Genomic DNA, 19433 nt, shown 5'->3' with positions numbered 1-19433 from the left:
TCTTAATCAGGGTAAGGAGAAAGGTCCAACCTCTGCCCCTCCTTATTAACTCCACCACTAATGTACATGTGCAGTAGCAAGCACACACTTCCCCTCAATCTTTGCCCCAATCATCATGTAGAAATATCACAGAAAACAAAAACTGAGAATTAGTTCACAGTATGACCCAAAGCATATAAACAAAAGCTTATTTTGGCAGGGGAATTTTGATTTGAAGCGTTGGAGTTTTGCCTCAAAGAAAATTTAATTTGTGTTGTCTGTTCCGCTGTTTTTTTTTTCATATACTGAGGCAAAACTGCAACATTCAGTAAAATTTGATGTTTGCTGCAGCCTGACATGGGCAAAAAGAGTGTTCATGTTCACAGTATTACACTGCATCAACACACCTACACTTCCCTCTGTACGATAAGTGTGTTCTCATAAAAAAAGCCCTCTGCAAAGTCAATTTACGTTTCATTTCAACAGGTTTTGACATAACTGCAGGGTCACCTTTACTATTCATTATAGGGGCAGCATTTGCTTTATTAGGAGAGTGCTGGCTTGTATATAGCAACTGTGGATCCTTCAGTTTGAACAATGATTAAAGAGAGACTGTACAGTATGGCATCACTGTCTCTGAATGCATGATCCATTTGCAGCAATGGTTTCCATGGATACCGGCATTCTTAGAGACATTTGCACTCACGGAAATGAGGGTTTGCTTATTATTGCCTTTTTCAAAATACATTCACAAGATTGAAATTTTACACTTAAATGTGCCGTACAAATGAAGTCAAATAAAGCTCAAACTTTTTGTCGTGATAACAATTTTTCTCTATATGTTTTCTACCTTGACAAAGCTCAGTGATTCACTTATTTTTTAGATGAAATCTTTAATTCGCAGTAAAATTACTACAACCCCAGTTTACTGAAAAAATTGTTCATCTTCGCTGCTGCAATAACAGCAGCAATAATAACTGTCTATCAATGCAAAAACAAGATTTGGAAAGAGTGAATCAATAAACCAGTATGATTTAACTTCATTATTCCCCCTCTACTGTGGCATGAGTGATGGTAGCATCTCAAATAGGACAGCATCAAATATAGATGCTTCAATAATAAATTCATAAACCTGTGAATCTAAATGTTTTGCTCATAAACCAAAACTGTGATGCAGTATTTCTTTCTTTTTTTTGCAGCTACATTAGAGATTCTATTTTATTGCAGAGATCCAAAAAGTATTCAGGCAGATTCAGGCAGTGCAAAATAGTTTTGTGTATGAGTAAGAGACCATATGACCACTTGACGCACAAGGATGGCCATCAAGTGATGGCCTCCAGCCATCATTTCTGCATTGATACATTTTACAGAAAAGCAGGGAGATGGCCTTTAAAGGACGAATACTGATACTGAATCTCTTTTAGAATTTAAAATACGCTTGCTGTAGATTTGGCTTTCAGTTTCCTGCACTGGACTTTCTAAAGCCACTGTGCCTGAAGAATTATACTGTCAAACACTCATCAGCTCTTGTAATTAAAATTCTACGTGAATATAAGACACCATCTGCTCATAATAGGAAACACTTCAAACTACACATTGATTAATGAATGGATATGGGCCTTACTAGAATAGCATGAACACATAGATGGATTTGGGAGGAACTGACAGAATAACCAATTTCTTTGTTTTAAATTAAAACAAATGAAGCAATAATTTATTAAAGCAAGAATAGTGAAGGCTACAACTAATGATTATTTTCACTACTGATAAATCTCTGTTATTTTCTTGATTAGTTCTTTGGTCTATAAAATGTCAAGAAATGGTGAAAATGTCAGTCAGTGTCTGCCAAAGCCCAAGATCATGTTCTCAAAATGTCTTGTTTTGGCCATGTTTAGTTTACTGACATAGACAAGACACCAGATTTTTTTTTACATTTGAGAAGCTGGAATAAGAATTTTGACTTTTTTTTTCTTAGATAATTACTCAAACCAATTAATCGATTATAACATTAATTGGGGATTAATTTAATAGTTGCCGCTAATCAATTAACTGCTGCAGTTCTAAGGAATAAAAAATGAACAAATTACTTAAGTGCTTTTTAATACTTAATTTGCTTTTTTTTTTTAAAAAAAGAGTTCTTGGCACATGATAGAGGCCACATATACTGTAGGCTATGTTTTGATATGCACTGCATTTGGATTTAAATTCTAAAGCGGGTACAGATGCATAGCACAAAAAGAGACAATTTTGTAATGCACTGACTCATCATGTCATAGAAGTGCATGAAATGTTTATTAATAGTGTCTGAAACCAAATGCCGCTCAGAGGCGGGGTAAGAATCACAGGGCGATGATTTTCTACATTATCACATCAGTGCCATTTGCTTTATATTCATTAGCTTGATCTCATACACACATATGCACGCAGATACACACACACACACACACACCAGCTGTGAACGAGACCTCTTTTCATAGATGTACGTTTCAAAGAGACAGAATCAAAGGATTGTAAGACTGCTTCACACATAGAAATGGTCTGTTAATGTTTCCTTTGGAAACAAAGGTGTCTTTGAATGCACCAAATCAAAGACGAAACAGATTACAGAAGTGAACACAGAATTTATAGGGCAGCCATATTTGATTAACATCATACTGAGAGTGGCAGAAACTACCCAGAAGAGAGGAAAAACTGGGGATATAGAAGCTACTATAAGCTAGGCTTTGAAGAAAAATGTAAACCATAATGATGCTTTGATTTAGTCAGGAGGCGATTAAATGGAAGCCAGATTATACACTTACAAATGAAACGATCAAAAAAAGAGCTGACAAATCCATAAAATAAGCAATTAGCAGACCCATTCTTTCTTAAAACTATACTAACTATAGTAGGTGTTGCAGCAAACTAGTTATGAGTAACAGTTAATAAATCATAATGATAATGTATGCAGTGACTTAAGTTACAATGCATTAATGAGTCTATAAAATATAACAAGATTGTTTCTAATATTAAATATGAACGCTCTAATGGTGATAGTTAATCTACCATTAATTCTTTATCCCTTCAAATGCCTTATTTGCATTTGTTCATATTCAATTTGCAAGGATTTTGAATTATACTGGGATTTGACAAAGGAAAGCATTGTTTAATACTACACATTTCCACCTTGTATGGCAGCTTTGTGAGAGGTAATAAATAAAATTCAAATAACCGGAAAGTCCAGCAGTGACACGGAGCATGGTTACTAAGGCCACAGCAGGGGCACGGTTACCAGTAATAAACACTTTGCCTCACACCGAGATAGACGTCCTCCTCATCAGAGGGAGGAACACTGACACTGACTCACTATGCTTGGTTGACCCCTTGCATAATCCAATCATAGGCTGATATTGCATAGGACTGTAATAACAGATGAACTCTGTCAGCCAATGGAGCTTCAATTCAGAGAGTTACAGGGCAAGATCATCTCTACTCAGTTCAGGTTTTTTCAGGTCATGTATTTACATTTTTATTTGCCTCTTTCAGACTAGAAATACAGCTACAGCACAGCTCTTTCACATGGTTACGGTATAACTCAGAGGTCTGAATGCTGCACCTGTAACTGCCACTCACGGTGATGTCACAATGTACTGAACACACCCTGAGGACATTAAGCAGTCAGAAAAAAAAACATTTCTAGCTGGTGTTTTGTTACTATTTAAGGATTGAAATACAGCATGCAGAATGTTTCTGTGATTCATATTTGAAAGCTTGAGATTACACTGTGTTTGTGTGCAGTTTGTAATTCTCGAGCTCTGAGATGTAATTAGGCGATCTCAGGTGACGTGTGAGTGATGTGCTTTTTTACTAATTAATCTGCTTTTTTTCAGACATACTGCACTGTATTTTTTGTGTACAAAAACTAGTGATGCAGGATAAAAAAATCCCAAACTCTTTTACCACAGGCTCTACTAAAACAGAGCAGGTCTAGGAAGTCTAGACTAGTGGTGGTATTGATTCAGTAATCCAAAGCCATCTCCCAAGTGCTTCTGATTTATCTGTCACATTTCATTATGGCTCCTGTGCTCTGAAGCTCTTTCTCTTTAATACAATACTGCAGAGAGCATCTAACCATCTGATATGTCCCCTGTATTGGCTGAATGGATCGGACTCCACTGCAGCACACTGTCACTAATTTGGGGGAGTGTGATTTTTGCTCATTTTACTGTCTTTAGAGATCCCACACTGATGTTGCCATTGAGACTTCATGGAGATTGTGAGCAAATGGTCAATTAATGGTTATTTAAGGGAAGAGCTTGTTTGTGATATTAAAACTCAAGTAGAGCAATTACATTCTCTGATATATGGCGGAAATGGAGGTTACTCATTTGAGTACTTTGTAGGTTGTTGTTAAATTAATGCTGGAAAACAAAGAGACTGTCCTCAGGGGACATGACAGCATGTGTCGTTTGTTCGAGCAGGTGAAAATGAGACTTTCTTGATACAGAGCAAGAACAAGTACGATGGTTTTCTTTAACCATAACAATCTTTACTTACTTAAACCACATAGTTTTGGTTGCCAAAACATAATAATTAAACCGTTATTTTGAGCAGTTCTAGCAGCGTCCCTCTATGATGGTTAGTTCACTGCTTTATGGCATTGTCAAAGTGTGTCAATTGGTCTGTCTACTTCTTATGTCCTGACTGAGATATCTCAAATATTTGGATGGATTGCCATGGAATTTGCAGATATTCATAGTTCCCAGTGGATGAACCCTACCAACTGTTGTGAGGTTGACATTTTGGGTTCCAAATGAAATATCTGGAAAACTATTGAGTGCAATGTAGACAAAATTTGCTGCTGATGTTCAATTCCCTAGTGGATCGATTGTTTTAGCTTTTCTAAACCCTGACTTTTCATCTAGTACAGCCATCAAGTAAAAGTATATGCCCAATTCTTTGGCTATTACCTGTTATTACCTACTTGCAAATGTTCCCAGGTTTAACTAAGATGGTGACCTGGCAATCTCTATAAATAGGTATCTGCATATATGCAGAATCTATAAGCACTGTGACAAGATTTTTGTATAAGAAGCATTCTGGTTTCCATTTGTAGTGCAATTAGAATAGACCAATCATGTTTGAGCAGCAAGTAAACAGTCCTTGTGGAGAGCAAAAGAGGCGGAACACATTTGCTGAAATACAACTGCGGAAACTACCGGCTGACGACAATTTAACTTTATATCACCTTACTTTTTAAAATTTGTCTGCATTCTCATGCATGTAGTGATTAGCCACACAGAATAGAAAGTCTTGCCTCAGATATCCACTCGCTACATCGGAACCCCTGAAATATTAGCAGTTGCCCCTAGAGGCTTATCATGTGACCTTCTGAACATCAGCATGTTACCACTGCCGTCTTTAGCATGCTGACGTTAACATTTAATGTAAAGTCTAAGTACAGCAGTTTGCAAGACTGGATCCCATGAATAACCTTCTCCTAATTAAGGACATTTAGTTAACTAACTGTGACCAAGCCTTACAAAGTGGGATAGTGTAGTTATGGTATTGGTAGGCCCTGACAACTGTCTCCACAAATAAAGTATTCACAGCACTAGCAAAGACAATGGAGACAGTGGAAACAAGCTATCTTGCAAAAAGACAGTATCCAGACGGCTAGAAAATCACATTTGTGTCTCAAATCCAATTTCAGGCCTAACTGTCCACACTGCTGTTTGTAAGTGATTGATTAGGAATTATTTGCTGAGACACTATTTACTCATCTGAGCTGGTTGCTATAGTAAGGGCTTTGAGGTGTGTAGGTATGTTCATGCAGCAGGCCAGATGAGGAATCGAGATAAACCGTCTCTCTCTCTCTTTCTCTCTCTCTTCATGCCTCAGCAATATCTAGTTGAGGTGCAGAACCCTGCCACCACACCAGACAGTATCAGTGACAAATGAGTTTAAGATGTGTAGCAATGTTGGCAGGCTAACCATGCTCTGAATGTGACATCAGGGTTGGGTGTTGGTTGTCAGCGGTGTAAAGGACAGTTTGAAATCTGACTTTAACAGGCAGACTGACACTGTATCCAAAATTCTACTCAAATCTGATATTCAACACAGACATGAGAGTGGTGTAAATCTGATTTTTAAATGTGTCCAAACTTGATGAGATAGTCTGACTCCTATCTGGATATGCCAAATATCAATAAGAGAGAACAACACTCACCCTCCTATTTTCTATAATGCTGTTTTCTGTTCGGGGTCATAAAGTTAATAACAGCACAAATGAAAGTTGCATGGATTTAGAAATTTTAGTGCCATGTAATTATGATGCCACTGTTTCACCAATTATTGAAATAACACCTGTCTTCAGTATTGCATGTAACACTCTATCATTTCTGTGCGCTATGCAGGACAGAGAGCTGTAGGCAAGCTGACAATCTGGCACAGTGTTGCAGAGTGATAATTTCTGAATCTCATTCTATGTTACATAACACTTCTCCTGACAGTGAGAGGAGCTGAATACCCACAATGCTCCATGGAAACATACACAAAATGTCAACTGTTGGTTAGAGATGGCCATTACTGAAATATCCCATCATGCATCTGTGAAGCATTAGTGCTGCCATTTGAAAGACCTTTGTTATGAGTTACGTAGGCATTTGTACCTGCGTTATTTAGTTCCTTCAAGCCAAACTATTCCTGATAACTAAATGTTTTGTAACTCTTCTAATGCTGCAAAAATAATATAATTTTTATGAAAGTATCACCAGTAATTAGGTTGTGTGCTGTCAGCTGTTGTGACTGATGTATTCAGCTTTGTGTGTTGGCGTGTACAATGTATGGGGGCTATTTATAGACTAAAAACTGATCACTGTTAAACTTCAATTTAATTCAACTTCACTTCATTAAAGTTGTGTAAAAAAACCCCATTCTCTTCTCATTCCAATATAGCAGTTAAAAACTAGCCCTTGCATACTAGTTAAAGGGATACGTTGCCAGTTTTCAACCAGCTTTGTATCATAACAGTGTGGGTAATATAATGAGCTGAGGAAAATTTCCCTCCATCTCACCAGCGTAAAGATCACCCTGCTTAATTCCCAGTCTGGATTTTCAATGGCTTTAGAGCTATTGTTTGAACTAAAAATTGTACCACATTTTCGTATGCCTGCCACCATGGAGAAGAGAAGAGTGTGGATACAAAACGAGAGAGAGACCCCACCCTCTTTCTCAAACCCAAACCAAACTATAAATCTAGGCGGTGGTGATCAACTATAGACCAAGATTTATTGTTTTATCTATTTGTTACTTAAAATGTGTTCAGAAACATATTTTACTGCGCTGTTTGTATTCCGAGAATTAGTGAACAGGAAGTAGGCACCGTATTGTGTCTTGTATTGAAAAAATATAGGCTGAAAATACTGAGTTCAAATGATAAAACTAAGCAGTGCTGATCGAATATGAACTAAAATTTGTGACTGTTTTGCCTATTTCTCATCTGGCTGCCATATTGTTTCCTGTAGAAAAACTGCCAGGCTGGTATTACGTCATCCACCAGTGGGAGCTTTTACTGCTCCGGTGCAAAGCAATACATTCTAGTAATTGCAGATTTTCTATTTCTTGAGCAAAAGCAAATGCCACAGCTCATTTTCTTTTTTTTTCTCCGGTCATATGGCACCAATTCAAAAGTATTTGCATCTTTCTACTGCAGACAGCCTAGTTTTATATAAAAAAAAGACCATGTTCCAGCAGTGAAACACTTTTTTTTAGCTGGATATACAATATGCATAGTGCACCCTAAGATAAAACAAAGATAAAACACATTTTTGCTTGAACACTGACATACTGAGATGAACAGCTTTTATTGTACTTGTTTGTCCTGTTTTACTACTATTTTACATCTCCTGCAGAACATAGGATGTTCAGCTTCTATTGTTTTCAGTTGTGTTGTTTTCACATCAAAGTGAAGGGTTGGCTACAAAGGAAGCTCACATACAGTATGATTTCATCTTTTCATCCTCATTACTTCTAATGTGGGCTTTCTGTTGTCTTCTCTTTTATGAGCGGCGCTAGACTTTTCTATAAGCAGAAACAAAAAGAAACCCTGCCCAAGGTAATGTAGATTTTCCTGATCCTGACAAATTCGTCTGGATTCCCTTATTTCTAGCTTTAGGGAAAAGATTCTCAGCTTTTATTAGAAAATATGAGATTAAAAGACAAGTATGTGAATTACTGAGTGGGACTGACTTTTAGCTCATGCCCTTGACCATAAAACTGCATTCCAGAGTGAATGCTTTGAATAGCAGTTGTCAGCACGAGGTCTAATAGATGCTACTTTATTTTTTATAAATCTGCTAATGTACGTAGCTGCTATGGTATCTGCTCTTGATTAATGTTATAAGAAAAAATATAGCTTTAAATTTCTAAATTCTTACTGCCTTAGAATATTAAATTCTACATCCTATGGGAATGTTTACATGCTATATGATATTGTTGTGCGGCACTGATTATATAAGTGTGTTTGCTGCCATAGATCATAGTATACCATGTAAGTTTAAAGGCAGCATCCATTACAGCTACACAAAGACACTTGCCATACACTGCAGGGGGACCGCCAGTGAGAGCAGCTACAGAACCCCCTTGAGAAAAAAGATGGATTTTGCCTCCACTTTACCACATAGACAGTGTCTTTGAGTGACAGACTCATTTGCCAGGTTTTGTGGGTGGATGTTTATGCAAATGTCTCTCCTCTGTGGGCTGAAATAGCCATCCAGTGACAGGCCAAAACTAACTGGGTTGAAATGCAGAAACATGCAACTGAGAGGCTGAACGCAGTGCATAATTTACATTAACATCTCTGGCATCGCACAACAAGGGCTTGATAAAAATTTACCACATTAAGCCAGCCCACACAAAAGTTAGAATATGATTTTTTTAGCCTATTTAAAAAATGACAAGTAATGTTCAAGACATCTGACAGTGTTTATCCACCCTAAGAGCTTCAAAGACTCGTCCCTGCTTCAGAACTGTGGAGCAAAGCTGTAACAGACTCATGTGAATGTTGTTCATGTTTTCTTAGAAGGATGAATAGCGCAGTTGCCGAGGCCCACTCTGAAGGATTTTGCTTTCCAAATGAATTTGTCATATGAGAATCACAATTGTAGTTGTCCAATTTTGTTTTTACAATAAGCTGAATTGCACCTTTCTCCTGTGAAGCAAAGACACCAAACCTTCATTTCACACTCAGGTCTAGTTATAAATAATGGCAGCAAGTTCATGCTGTTCCTTCTTTTCTGCTGAATGAGACTGCAGGAATATTTTCTTTTTTATGGCAGGAAATCAGAAATGATAGTTACTTCTGAATTATGCATATGATGGCAGTGAACAAATCTAATTTGTATAATAAGAAGATGAGACACGCTTCTTCATCTACAGAGACTCATTACTTGCTATGTTTGCATTCATATAGAAAGCTTTTTGAAGTCAAAGGAAACAAGAACACAACGGTGGCTGTTCCTTTGATTTATAAGGTCCACTTATCTTTAACTCATAAATTGCAAAATAGAGAGTGGATGCTGTGATGTCAAAGCAAGACGTGCAATTACAAATGGAAATGTTACATGATAAGCACGCGTCTCTTTTGTGGTGATGAAAAGGCACCTCTAGCATACTGTATGGAGCCTTTGACAAAGGCCAGCATCAGCTTCAGCCATGCACACACTACGGGAGAATAGATGCAGCTGCAGTGTGACACATGATGACATGTAGTTCTCATCAGTCGAAAATCCCAAAAGTCGTATACAATTATTCATTGCAAATTATTTATTATGCACTGCAACAATCTCACAAGATCACTCCATATGTAAATATCAGATTTTTTAAAGTAATGCTAATCATGCAAACTGATTGAAGCATAAGCACAGTAGGTTAAGCAGATAAGATACTGATTTGCTATTTAACTTTTTTTCATTTATGATGTCAAACCTATAAAGTGTATCACCCCAGCCTGAGTTCAACACTATAACCGTCTCAAACACAGCAGTGGTTTGGATTTGCAGTATGATGTTATTTTTGTTTAATGGGAAAAGCTAAAGAGTTGAATAAGAGCTTGAATGCTAAACGGGCAAATCTGTGGCATTTCAAGAAGAATTTATGAGTAGTTGTGGGAGCTGGTATAGCACGGATATAAAGGCACACAAATCTACCACTGTTTGGAATGCATAACAAGTAACACGCATACAGATGGAAAACACACGTTAATAAATCAGACATACATTTTTTCGTCATTGCTTAACCAGGATTTTACTGGTGACGCGTTTTGAGGATGAGAGATGTGGCTGCCTCACATCAGAGAATTAGATACTACATACATTACGTAACCCATTACTGTGATTACAATTCTTGCTGTAATATGACACTATTATAGGCAACAACTGCTACTCGCACATTTTATTAGAATTGTATTTATTGTAGGCTGTAAAGATAAGAAGGTGGACTTGTCACCCTCCATGACACTGCAAAAGTGATGAAGATGGGCTCTGGGTTGACACACTAATTTAAGAAATGCAGGTTTGAGCCTTTCTGAGCAATTTACAGGCACTTTTCTCTGTTATATAGCTGTCAGTGGCTGGCTGTAACTTTTTACTCAAACTTAAGTATACATTTAAAGTTCTTTACTTAAGTAGTTCCACGTCATGTTATTTTGTTCTTTATGATAATGAAATAATGCCGTTTTTTACACCACCACATTCATTATGTGTAATAAGTATATTCAACTGAATAAACTTGTTTTTTTAGATTAATAGTTTACAAAATATGTAATAAATTTACAAATATGATACAATGATATAGATGGATACAAGGTATAAAAGAAATGTCTGAATTACCTCCACCACAACCAATCACAACAATAAAATGCTTCTTATGCAGTAATGCATCAATATAAACTAATATACAGTGTGTAATAGTGTAAACCTTACATGGGCAATATTTCTGAATTATGAGTTACTTTTGATACTTTTAACTACATTTAGCTAGTAACACTTCTACTTTTACATTTCTCAGGTTCAGATGAGTCATCAAATATCTGCATTTTAATTTGGATGTAGTTTGAGCTTCAGCACCTCTTTTTTGCATTTGAGAGACATTTTAACTCTGAAATTATTCATGTAGTCCTTTTTGGTATGTAGCCATCAATCCTTACTGTGTAATACTCTCTAGATGTCTGAAAACCATAAATCATGTCTATGCTTTTTTTTTTTTTTTACATATATAAAATTGTATTTCATTTCACTGCATCCTGTCTGCAGTTCAGCTGTGACAACACAAGACTTTAATTTACTCTGGGGCGGTTTGCAGTACACAGTCTGGGTATGAAAGAGAGTTATCACTCTGACTTCCAATTGCCATGCTGCTGAAACAGAGCCTAAAGACTGAGATCACAAATCCATGTCAAATGAACCACAGTATTCACAGTTGATCTGCATCCGCTCGTCTACCAGGTTATCAGTGCTAGCATCAAGGCTGGTCCTGCAGTGATTGTACAGGTGTGCAGTAGCTCTAGTTAGAAATAAAGAAAAATAGCAAAACAGTCAGGGTAGCAATAATTAACTCAAACTAAAATTATGCTTTTGAACTGAAACTTAAAAAAATACCCAGAGTCTTCGGCTTTAGTCAGCTGTCCTTTGCTATACTGTGGTACCTATAAGTACCACATAAACTATTCATTCTGCATCAATACTTTATCACTTTCACATCTGTGTCTGCCCAACCTATTTAAAGCAACTGTCAACACATGTTAAATTGGTACAGCTAGAAATAGTACAGCTTTAATATCAAACTAGTAAAGATAAAGTGAAAGTGCTCACTTGTGAGTAGGATTTAGGGGCATCTTTTGGCAGAAATGTTAATATTCATAGCTATGTTTTCATTAGTTTGAAAATAAGCCTGAAAATAAGAATCCTTGTTTTTTTTGTCATTTTAGAATGAGCTGTTTTCCTCTACATGTGGAGTGGTTCTTCTTCCCAGAGTCCATCATGTTGTTTCTACAGTAGCCCAGAACGGGCAGTTCAAACGGTGGCTCAAGGTAAGGCCATTTGTGTTTTCGCCTTTTAAAATCGGCCACCATAGTTCTTTTATAGACTTGGCACATGGGAGAAGTTTCATGTTAAGATATAAGCTAAAAAATGATTTCAAACAATTCCAGCTGTCCTAAACCAACACCTTCTTACTCCCAGTCTGTCAAACATGGCATCAGTAATTATAGTTTGGGTTAAAATAATTGCATTTTTGTCACATGCAAGGTTTTGGGAAACTCAATGTTTCACACAGGAAACAAACAGCGGTTTCCTAGGTGAAAGTTCTATGATTGTTTGACCCATCCACCCCCCCACGCTCACTTCGACTTTGTGCAAACTTTCTCGTTTTTTATGCTTTGTCATTGCTACGAATGAGTTTACATTGTGGTTAGTTGAGAGCTTAGTACGTCTCATCCAGACACTAAAGGGTGCCTTGGGTGTTGGAATTTGACACAGACGGCCACTGGCCAACATGTCGTGTTTTACACCCTGTGAATGAGAACAGGCTGCTTTAACATGTTTTGCCAGCTGAGAAATAGGAGGTGATTACAATTTGATATATGTTCAGGCCTTTCTAAACTGTGACTGGTGCACAGGAATAAGTGGCATCACTTCTTCCTAATTGAGCCCTGTGGAATAACCAAACTAATTGAAATTTGGCAGATCATTTCATTGTTCATGTTGGACCTCATATCTTACTGTACTGTAAGAGGCTATTTGGGAAAATAGGTTTTCAGGGCCTTTATTAAAGCAATTATCAGAAAGTGCCATTTGGTGTTACACATAAGTGTACAAGTACAAGTTTTATCTTTTTAATCCTTTATCTCGCCGTGCAAAATAAAAACCATAGCAAGCCTGATGTGGTGGACCCTATACTTTATTGTATCATAAATTTGTGATGGATGGAAAACGGAGACTTTTGTGGCTCCAAAGAGCCCATTTGCATCCGTGTGTGACAACTTGAGTGGTTTAAGCAGAACTTTAAACATGGCAACAGTTTTTGTGGTTTTATATCACTGTGTAAAATGACTTAGGAGTCACCTCGGAGCCTCATGAATTTTTATACCCAGAAACAGCGACTTGGACCATTTGATGAATATACAGTTTATGTATGTATATTTTGAGCCACGCAGAGAAAAGAACCGTTCACTCACTTCCAGGCTCCATTATCTTTTCCCTGAGAATCACAGTCCTGCAGATGCTGGTGAAATTTTTGCCCTTATTTTAGCATTTTTTCTATGTTTCACAAAAATGACTGGAATCGACCCAAAGCTGGGTAATTGATTACAGCATAAAACTTAATCATTCGACACTCCACACTGTCCCCTTTTTTTTTTTTTTTTTTTTTTAAAAAAGATAATTTAATATGCAGTTAATGGACAAAGATAATGGCTGGCACTCACACAAATTCTCAGGGTCCTACAGTCTGTCACGCTTTTTGTGTTGACCTTGTCATTTCTTAACAACTTTCTTCAGCATTTTCATCTCAACACAAGACGTTGAATACAGAAGGACGTTGCTACAAAACCAGGGAGAAAATACTGTATCTAAAAATCAAAGAGCAGAACATGGAAGCTATATACAGTAGGCTAAGAGGTGGACTGACGTGGGATTTTGGGGTGGGGTTGGGGAGGGGGAATTAGGGACACGAGATATTCCAGATATCTACTATAGCTAAAGACAAATAATGCATGTCTAAGATTAAACAAACAGATTCTGTGCTGTTGAGCTGAGCTCTCTCCTTCACTGAATTGGAACTAAAATGGCCTCCAAGTGTACTGAACAATGGGGGTGAGCATAATGCAGTGTGACTACTGAGTGACTTGACTGAGATCCAAAGTGAATAAAAGGCCTCACTATGTGAGGCAGCTAGGCTGAGCTGCTGCAGTGCTCAGGACTTTGGCGGGTGACAGTGCATTAGAACGCTTCACACACATTTCATTTGCCAATAAAATCCTATTGCCATTTTCCACATGGCACACGCTCAGTGTCGTCAGAAACCGCAATGATCTCATAAGCATCTGCAACAGCACAAAAGCATCTGCATTTAGTCTCAAAATCTAAATGATATTTAAACCCCTGGTATTTGCAGTGATAACATACTAGTTTTCTTTCTCTCTTTGTCACTTTAGTTGTGATTGACTTAAATCACCCTTATCAAACAAAGCAAGAAAGTTAAATGATATATATATTTTCTACATATTGCATGCTAAGAGTCAGATCAGTGTTCAAGTATGAACAATCTTCTCTGGAAAACAGAGGATCCCGGCTCAAATCTGCGATGTCATACTCATCGCTAACCTACTTCTTATACTAACAATGAATTTAGAGGCCCCCTTTGTGGACTCATAAAATATTTATTTGAATATTTTACATGCATATGAGCTTCAGTTCTTTGTTGCGTAATCGGGTTTGAAGCAAATTATAAACCCCTTATCTCCAGAAAGCATCTTCCTGCCACTGTCACATTCATCTTCCCCTCACTATTACCTTTAAATCAATGACAACACGGAAATGGGAAGTGGAGGCAGAGACAGACGCAGTTATGAACTGAAATATCTGACAGAATCAAAATAATGTTTGGATGAAAAAAAGATTGCCCTTTTCCATTTTAAAAGAACTACTGTGTACAATAGGCTTTTCAGAGGACAGAAAGCTGCAATAGACAGCTGTGTTATAATAGTGAGAACCCTGGACATAAATGTTGCTCTCAGATGCTTCATCAACAGTGAACACCTTAGAGAGACGTGCAGCAAAGCACATGCCTCTCAAACAATGAGACATTTGACCCTGATCCTTCAAAACTAGAGAGTTTCAGCCGAACGAAGCAAAGAGTGAGACACTCTTCCTGAGCCAAGGGCAGACTAGTAGGCTGAGCCACGAAACAAGACAATGCCTCATGATTTTGTTCATTTCCTGGAGCCAAGTGCAATTTGTGGATGATTGGAATAGTGCTATGTGAATTTGAGGATTTTAAGCTTGCGTACAAGTAAACACGTGTCAGGATTGGACAGGCAGAGGGCAGATATCTGGGTGAGAACTCTAAAATGTCTGGCTGTAGTCTGCTGACTGAATGTGCTCTGGATTCATCTTTTCAAAATAAAAAGCAGCAGGGAGATTCAGATTTTTGAAAGCATTTGGAATCTGTTACCTAGCTTTTAATTATAGATGTTCGTATTTTCTTTACTCGAAAAAAATCATATCCATACTAGCTGGAACCTTTCATTTGATTTAAAGCAAGAAAACACCCAGGACACGTCACCACTGCATCACAGAGCTAACCCAGACAGTCACTCATTCACCTTTGGGCAGCTCAGAGTCATCAGCCCACTTGACTTGCATGTGTGGGAGGAAAACCCATGTGAACACAGAACACAAAGAAAAATAATAGACATAGGATTAAATCTGTCTTGCTGCGAGTGCCACTGCACCACTGTGCTGCCTCCTTTTACAACTTTTATTCATGAAATGGTAGAATGTGATAAAAATAAAACTGCATAAATGACTCATCCTGGGTAGTACATCTGTTTAGGATTCCTTTGTGTCACCGTGGTTTTCAAAATGTCACAATATCAAGGAATGAGGTCTGTCCTTCTGTCTGCATAATCACCTTAAATAGTTAAGAGCTGTGACCTTTAAAAATTTTCTTATCTTGAGTCTGTGAAACACTGGAGGGGCATTTCAGTGGCATGGCTAGAGTATACAACCTCCAGCCCTGCTTTTCTTTGATGTGCTCTGAAGCCATCCTCTACCAGGAACTGAGAAGATCAAAGACAAGCGATTTTATCAAATGGAGCCCTTGTCGACTGTTTGTAATGCTTTATTCTTCATCAGGAACACCCACTCTGTCACCATGATGCCACAGGAGACACAGTGCTCTTTTAAACCCAGTGGTGATCTCCCCGTTATCCAGATGAAAACGGATTTATTCAAACCTCCCATCAACCGACCCTATAAATAGAAGCTTGTGGAAAATCTTCTGAGTGGAAAAAAAAATAAGCTGTGCTCTTAAGCCGTTATTAACATGCTGATAGAAAAATGTCAAATGTTATTTCGGAGCAGAGAGTTTTCAGTGGGAATAAGCATAATGCTTCCTAGTAAATTGTAATTTGAACATGAGATTCACTAAATGATGAAATTATCTGACAAAAACACACAGCTGAGTCATACTTTCTGATGTTACTGCACATGCTGCCTGACTGCAGGGTGAGTTGTAATGTTTTTTTGAAACAGAAACTGTATGCGTTATTGCTTAAGGGCTCTAGTGGAAGGGTGGGTGAACAATACTCCAAATGAGTTTATCATCTGACTTGATAGAGGCCAGCCACTTAATAAATCATGTAGAAATTTGTAAGAGTAACTCTTATAAAAGCATAAAAACAATACCTTAGGTGGAGTAGTATCTACAATAGGTACACTATTTCTCAAAAAAAAAGCATGTGTTTAAAAAATGTGATGTGGCAGCAGTCAGCAGGAGTCAACCAAACAGCCAAACTACTGCAATCGATGTTCACCTGTTCTTCCTGATTAGAAAACTGCCACCTGTTCTCCAGGGTGCTATTATAGCAACTGTTATTTTGGTAAGAGCCACAAGGGAGATAGCTCCATAACATTCCTGCTTTCATTATTCCCCTCCGCACCCACCCCAAAAAAAAAAAATCTAAAGGTTGACTCATTATTTTTGGTTCAGTGTGCCGTGATGAATGCCCCTCCTTTATGTCTCACGGTAAACGCACCTCACCTCTGAAGTATGCCGCATATTCCTTTGGGGTTTTTCTCTGCTATCTGTTAAAATGCAAGCAGCTATGTGTCAAGTAGGACTCCCTTTGTAATTCAAAAGGCAACACAAGTGCGTTAACTACAAAAAAAATCCCCCCTGCTGCCGGGTGACACTAATGAACAGAACCATTATGACCTTATCCTAACCACTTACAATTAAATGTTCATTCAGTTGTCTACCTGTTAATGTGTGTAGATGTATAGGTGTTTTATGTATGCACTTGTGCACATGTGTGAATTACAACTGGTAGCAGGTCTGCTGATAACACAGTTTCTCTCTGTAAGCTCTTGAATAGACGTTAATTATTGCTCAATTCCAACATTCAGTGAAAACACGTTGCATTGCTCTATGGCAACACCGCACAGGCATCCTCCCTATGTAGCAGCCTTGGAAATACTCTTTTATTCCATATGTTTAATGATTAGTACAGATTTGACTGAGCACCAAACTGGAATCCACAAGTTTTAAATGTAGTATTGCATGAGCAATGGGATCCAATCTGACGCTGCTGCACCCGTCGTTCCATGTGACATAGATACCAATAAAAACTAAAGGATGCGTCCATACTGGCCGTCGCTGGTCTTTGCGAGGATGACGACTGACATAAATGTATAACACACAAAAAAAATATCTTTGGATTTGCAGCCATTTTAACTCTGTGCTGATGTGTAGAAAAACAGCCATTTTAAATTCACAGCAATGATAGTGCATTTTGAATTCAGTCCAACCAAATGAAAGACCCCCCCGTAGGTGGTTTGGTTTGTGCTGCTGTGGTCATTACTACACCCAACTCCTCTGGCAGCTTTGTTCTCGAAGTTGACACAATTCTGAGCCAACTGCAGTCTATATATCTATGTGTGCTCTTTGTTTCATGGGCCATCACACTTCAAACATGCAATAAGGGCAGAGAAGGGAGTGATTGACGTGCACATTTGACATGATTACTATCTCATCTATGCATACAGTAGTCCATTAAGTCTACATCTATTTCAGCATAAAGGAGGAAGATGACAGGATACTCACCTTCTTTAGGAGGCCGTTTCACTTCTGCACTCAGATTGCAGACCTGCCCGGCTTGTAGTTGGGGTGACAAGCAACCCTCCGTTTGTGGATTTAAAGGTAAAACCACATTGTTGAGCATCAGCATGCTCTCTGATTCTCCATCGCCTAAATGCTGAGGACATGTGCATTTCGTGTACACGATCCCACACGTCTCCACTGTCCCTTTCTCTAACTTCAGGCAGTTTTCCAGCCATGTACAAAGCACTTGACACCCAAACTGGCTAGGGCTCGCCTTATTCAACACCAAAAACTCCACAATGGACTTTTCCTCCTCCTCCAGCTTCTGTGGCGTCAATCCATTATAATCGTAAGGGAAAACTCTCCGTAGTTGAACGAAATTCTTGTCGTACAGCAAAAATACATAAATATTCTTCGAATCGCACAGGTACACTATAGACTCGTTGACTTTCAGCAACTCATTGATCTTTTCGTGCGAGTAGTGATCAAACTGATAAGCAAGCAAAGAATATTCAGAGCAGCTCAAGTCTCGCTTGTATAGCTTCAGGTAGATGCTGTATTTGGTAGGGTCTGGGTTCTCCAGCGTCCATGTACAGTTTGTATAGTTCTTCGGAAACATTTCAGTCACCGAATATGATCCATAAATGACCCCCTTGACCAGAGTGGAACACCAATAATCTTGGGCACCAGTTAATCCAAACATAACCAGAAGATAGGTGGAAAATATATAAATCAACAGGTTTCGAACAGCCTTCATCCTATGTCATTTGGCCTGCAAGGAGAGATGGAGAGGGTTACACAAAGGAATTTTAAAGCAGAGGACAACCACATCAATCACACATGATAGAGATCATCCATCAAGTCTGACTGATGCGCTTCACACATTTCTTATCACGTCTCTACCATGAAAATGGAAAAAGAAAAAAAGAAGAAGCCACATTAACCTCAGCAACATGTCTTTTGCATCTCCATCCTGCCTCCCTCATTACTATACTTTGTGCAAACATTGCCACCTTGTGGTTGCTTCGGTCATTATTTATTTATTTATTTCTTTTGGGGGTGGGGGTGGTGGGTGCAATAATGTAAGTCATTTAGACATTATTAATTGGGTCGTATTTTGGAATGGCACAATCCGTGGGGATATTCAAACATATAAGTGTTTAGGATGTCTGACATCAGATGACAAACAGTGACAGAGGTGTGCGTGCAGTCCTCACGAGCTGTGGGATGCTCATTTTACGCAGTAACCGGGATCTTTTTTCCCCCTTAACCAAGCTGTTTTCTTCGTGATTTAGTCTGCCTCCTCGCACGACAGTTAGATATTACAAGGAAGACAACATTCACTGACTGGAAAATAAAAAACAAACAAAAAAATCTGCGTCCGCCTGGTCACCATGGCTTTTCTCCTTCTGCGCGCTTTCGGTCCACTACACGACCTGCATGTCTCCGAAATTCAGGGCTTGACATATTTGACAGTGCAATTTGATAAAGAGCCAGTGTGTGCTGTGTGTGTCTCTCTCTCTCTTTGTGTGTGTGTGTGTGTGTGTGTGTGTGTGTGTGTGTTTGCACGCGCGCGCCCAAGTGTGTGCAAAAGA

General features: G+C 38.4%; 1 protein-coding gene across 7 annotated transcripts in view; it reads right to left on the bottom strand.

Moving 5' to 3' along the window:
* The window catches only part of adgrb3 (adhesion G protein-coupled receptor B3), a 137211-nt gene that overhangs the window by 116939 nt on the left and 839 nt on the right, over window positions 1-19433 (bottom strand). For all 7 annotated transcript variants that reach the window (XM_042502380.1, XM_042502383.1, XM_042502385.1 and 4 more), the window contains exon 2: window positions 17842-18610. In XM_042502380.1, coding sequence (XP_042358314.1) covers window positions 17842-18595 — 754 coding nt within the window. In that variant the 5' untranslated portion in view covers window positions 18596-18610. The remainder of the gene's footprint in view (window positions 1-17841; window positions 18611-19433) is intronic.

This window comes from Plectropomus leopardus, chromosome 15 (genome assembly GCF_008729295.1).
Source record: "Plectropomus leopardus isolate mb chromosome 15, YSFRI_Pleo_2.0, whole genome shotgun sequence".
NCBI lineage: Eukaryota > Metazoa > Chordata > Actinopteri > Perciformes > Serranidae > Plectropomus > Plectropomus leopardus.
This window is presented reverse-complemented; position numbering and strand designations above follow the sequence as displayed.